This window comes from Mus caroli, chromosome 16 (assembly GCF_900094665.2).
Source record: "Mus caroli chromosome 16, CAROLI_EIJ_v1.1, whole genome shotgun sequence".
Lineage (NCBI taxonomy): Eukaryota > Metazoa > Chordata > Mammalia > Rodentia > Muridae > Mus > Mus caroli.
In genome coordinates, this window is record NC_034585.1 from 12,172,110 (window position 1) to 12,176,794 (window position 4,685).

Below are 4,685 nucleotides of genomic sequence, written 5' to 3' on the forward strand. Positions count from 1 at the left end.
TGGGAGACGACCTGCTTTCCTCACTTCGAACTTCCGTCATACAAAACAAAACAAAAAAAGACTATCAACGCTCATGCTTAGTCTCCCAGGAAGTGTCTTAGGGTAGTCATATTACATAAACAAAAGCAAAAACAAAAACACACCCACCCCAAAAAAAAAAAAAAAAAAAAACAAAAAAAAACACCCAAACTGGAACAGAGGGACAAGGTGTAGGGAAAGGTTGGTTAACTGAACTGACCACGCCAGACTGCCTGGAGACGAGCGCCCCGTATGTGGGTGACGGAGGCTACTATATGCTCAAGGCCTGTCAACCACACACCAGGCTCGAAGGACTCAGGACTTTTCACAGTGCGAGGCGGAAAGGGGGCAGATGAAGGAGGGAACTCACGGGACTGGGTTGGGGTGACTCGTCCGCGTCGGCTGCTGCGGCGGCTCGGGGTGGATGCCGGGGACGACATGGTGCTGTGGTTGCTGCGCCACAAGAGAAATCTGGCTCTCAGTTGTCCCGCTCCGGGACCTCTCGTACCTCGGATCCGGGTTAGCTGCAAACACGCACAAAACGGCGAGTCAGAGTTCTGCACCCACCCAGGAGAGCGTTCCTGGGACCGCAGGTTGAAGCGTTTCCCGCCAGCCGCTCTGTCGTCACAGCGACCGGGGACGCCTGGCCAATCAAAGAGGCAAGTGCGCGTAGCTCCGCCTCCAGAAAGGGCCGTAAGTGAGCACTGAGAGGAGGTTTCCGGCCAATCACAGAGGCAAAGGCGTGTAGCTCCGCCTCCGGAAGGCGCCACTGCAAGCCGGAGGGGGAGTTCTCGACCGCTACCTAGGAATTACAGCCTAGATTCACTTGCACGCCCCTCGCCTTGGATGGGCCATCCTGCAGCGGGATTGCGTTTTGGCGGGAAACCCGGGGCCCGCACAACTTCCTCGTGTGTTTACATCTGAGCTGTCCCGAGTGCAAACACCAATCTGTGATATCTCGCATAGTTAGACTGGTTCTGTCCCTTTGCGTTCCGATGTGCACAAGTTAAACGCTATAGATCTGCAGGCCGGTGCGCGTCTTCACCCCCACCCCCGCGAGAGTATAAGGGAGCAGTTCCGGCTGGGCCTTCAGGGAAGGGCAGGCTAGAGGGCTGAGACGCGCATGCGCGAAGCGGTGCCGGCGTGATGGCGGAGGAGGGAACCGGCGTGCGGTGTTGGCTACTGCAGCTGCAGGAGTTCGTGTCCGCAGCAGACCGCTGCAGTGCTGCCGGGGCCAGTTACCAGCTGATCCGTAGTCTGGGGCAGGAGTGCGTGCTGAGCACTAGCCCCGCAGTGCAGGGTGGGTAAGGTCCCTAGATGGAGGGCTCAGCGTTTCTCTCTGTGGTGCGTGTAGTCAACGTCCCGTGAAGTTTGTGGAATTGGTAGATGCGTATACTGCTCTCTTCCTAGCATCTGAGGAAGATGCTTTAAAACAGGTGTTGGAAAATGACCTCCAAGTTTGGTAGTCATTTTTATCCAAAGTTGGATGAGAGTGCAAGATGGAAGTATTTTCTTCCAGAATAAACTCGCTTGAACTCAATAGGACCTCGACAAAAATCCTTTTTTCGTTGCACCATGTTTTCAGAATAATTGCAGAAATTAATGAAAGTCATGCAATTCTGTAGACATTTTTATTTTTGGGGTTAGGTATTTCCTGTCTTGGGTTATAGCCCAAGATAGTCTGGAATTTACTATGTATGTAGAACAAGTCTTCAAATGCTGGGGTTATAGATGTGAGGTACCACACGTGCCTTGCTCTTTTTAACCATTTAGTAATTGATGTGTTAAAATAGAGGCTCGAATCTGAACACAGCACACTGGGCCCAAAACAGTTCCACGTGTAAGAGGTTTGTGGGGGAATATGGTGCCTGGTGTCTTGGCAACAGGTCTGCTGGCCTTGCTATCGCATGTGATGTCATAGGTTTGGGAGGTCCTGATGCCAACATTCCTCCCTTGTTATAATAAAGAGAAGGAAAGAAAAAGGGAGGGGAAAGCCGATGGTGAAAAGGGAACAAGGGCGTTGTGTCTCTTAAGCTGCTTCCTGTTGTCTAGGGTGTCAATTTTGGGGGGTAGCTGGTTTTCACCATCGGGATCGACTTGGTAAAAGTTCACATCAGGTTCCTCTGTGGACAGCAGCTCTTCTGTGGGCAGCGGGCTGGTAATACTGTAACAGGAGCTGATTAATAGTTTGGTTAGGGATTTTTTTGTATTTCTCATTGAAGGAATGGAGAAACAAGATTAATGAGGCAGGGAGCAAATAATAACACCAGGAAGATGACTAGGAAAGTTGCTTAACCCCAGCACTCGGGAGGCAGAGGCAGGCGGATTTCTGAGTTCGAGGCCAGCCTGGTCTACAGAGTGAGTTCCAGGACAGCCAGGGCTACACAGAGAAACCCTGTCTGAAAAAACAAAAACAAAAAACCCAAAACAACAACAAAACACAAAAACAAAAAATGAAAGGGAGCATCCACTTCTATATAGGATTTTCAGAAATCTGAGAACTGGAAGTCTCACGGTCCCTGAAGTTCTTTATGTCTGACTGTAGCTCCTGGATTTTATTACTCACTGTCCTGGGTTGGTTGACGTAGAAACAGCATTTTTCTTGGAGGAACAGGCAAAGACCATCTTCTTTAGCTGTCAGGACATCTAGCCCCTGTTTGTTCTGAAGCACCACAGCTGCCAAAGAATCGATCAACAACTCCTGTCTCCCACCTGGAATCCCATGGGTCTTGTATGCAGAAAAAGAGTGTCTTGTGTTAATAGAAGAAATGATTGGTCTGCGATCCTAGCATATGTATCTGACAAAACCAATATGGACAGCCTCCATATTGTCTGGCCATTTTTTACAATAATCTTTTGTGTGGTAAAAGAGAAAGCAAGTATAGAAATTATAATATTTAGATGGGATAACAGATATTGTGATGACAGCAATTTGCTAGGATGTTCCTAGCATCCGGCTACGGAGCAGTTTCCTGACCCTATTTGGAAAGACTGTTATCTGGGGGGTTTCCTTGCACCTAGAATCTCTGGCTGCCCTGGATAGAAATGAACAGCAGGGGGAGGATGAGAGACCCATGTCTAATCCAGTGAGGTCAAGCTTGGTTACTGGAGTGGAGTCTCATTTTCTGGGATTGGGGACAAAATGGGTGGTCTTGATGTCCTCCAGAACTTAACAGAGCATGGTCCTGTTAGGTCAACGTGTATGAAGAGGAGTCATTTTTAGGTGGAGGAATGTAAGGTTTGAGGTGAGACAGATGGACCCAATGAGAGAGTCCATGGAGTTTAGCAGCTGGAGGGGTCGTGAGGATTACCTTAAAAGGGCATTTGGGGGAGAGGGGTGAGGGCCAGTGATCTGGAGGGGATAGAAGGACTTGGTCTCTAATGCTGTCAGGCAGTGGACAGAACACAGTGTGTGGCCAAGATAGATGGTCAGCAAAGTTCCATAGGAGAGAATGGAGGTGGCAAAGTAATGGGGTGAGTAGATAGATGGTCTGGGAGGGGAGAGCATTTATGTGAAAGACCAGGAGTTAGGACTGGATGTCCATACATGAGTTCAAAGGGCAAGATGAGGAGAGGTCACTTGGGGAGAGCTCGTAGCCTGCAAAGAGCCAGAAGTAGGAGTTTTACCCAATCAAGGTGAAGTTCTTGTGACAGCTTAACAAGAGTGGTTTTTAAGAGCGGCTAGTTCTTTCTACCTTACATGAAGATTGAGGGTGGTAGGGAATATGAAAATGCCAGGGGATGTCTAGGGCCTTAGATAGTATTTGAGAAACTTGGGAAGTAAATTCGGGACCATTGTCTGATTGAAGAGAGGCTGGGACATCAAATGGGGGGGGGATGATCTCTAGGAGGAGATCAGAGACTATCTGAGCCCTTTTGCTAGTGGGAAATGCCTCTACCCACCCCGAGAAGTGAGAAGGAGTCTACTAAGACCAGGAGGTACTTAGCATGTCTGACAGTGGGCATGTGGGTAAAGTCAAGTTGCCAGTCAATTCCAGGAAGGGAACCTCTAGCTTGATGGATAGGAAAAGGGGTGCTACGATACGTTCAGTTGGAGTCAGACATCTGACAGATGTTGCAAGAAGCAGTGGTAGATTTTAAGAAGTGTGAGTCCTCAGGAGTAGGCTGTAGGTCTTAGAAGAGGACAGTGCTTGGCTGTTAGGATGAAAGAGTTGGTGAAGAGAGGGCAGAGTTTGGTGGGTGTCAGGGGATGAGGGTGGAGATGTAGGTTGTAGTGTAAGAATGTCCTGGGGAGGATGAGACAAGTCTAGGCCCCTAAGGGCTGCAGCTCTAGCTTCGTCCTTAGCCATTCTGCTTGGTGTGAGGTGGCATCTCAGGGTCGTTTTGATTTGCATTTCCTTGATGACTAAGGATGTTGAACATTTCTTTAGGTGTGTCTCAGCCATTCGAGATTCTTCAGTTGAGAATTCTTTGTTTAGCTCTGTACCCCATTTTTTAATAGTGTTATTTGGTTCTCTGGAGTCTTAATTTCTTGATTTCTTTGCATATATTAGATATTAGCCCTCCACTGGATGTAGGATTGGTGAAGATCTTTTTCCAATCTGTTGGTTGCCATTTTATCCTATTGATAGTGTCCTTTGCCTTACAAAAGCTTTTCAGTTTTACGAGGTCCCATTTGTTGATTCTTTTTTTTTTTTTTTTTTTTT

The 4,685-nt window shown here is 48.2% G+C and overlaps 2 protein-coding genes across 2 annotated transcripts in view; one reads left to right on the top strand and one right to left on the bottom strand.

Moving 5' to 3' along the window:
* Mcm4 (minichromosome maintenance complex component 4) overlaps positions 1 to 673 on the bottom strand; it is a 15,067-nt gene extending 14,394 nt beyond the window's left edge. The window contains exon 1 of the mRNA XM_021184685.1: positions 389 to 673. Within this exon, the coding sequence (XP_021040344.1) occupies positions 389 to 458 (70 nt within the window). The 5' untranslated portion in view covers positions 459 to 673. The remainder of the gene's footprint in view (positions 1 to 388) is intronic.
* A 483-nt stretch (positions 674 to 1,156) lies between these two features.
* Prkdc (protein kinase, DNA-activated, catalytic subunit) overlaps positions 1,157 to 4,685 on the top strand; it is a 198,462-nt gene continuing 194,933 nt past the window's right edge. Inside the window, exon 1 of the mRNA XM_029470470.1 lies at positions 1,157 to 1,318. Within this exon, the coding sequence (XP_029326330.1) occupies positions 1,165 to 1,318 (154 nt within the window). The 5' untranslated portion in view covers positions 1,157 to 1,164. The remainder of the gene's footprint in view (positions 1,319 to 4,685) is intronic.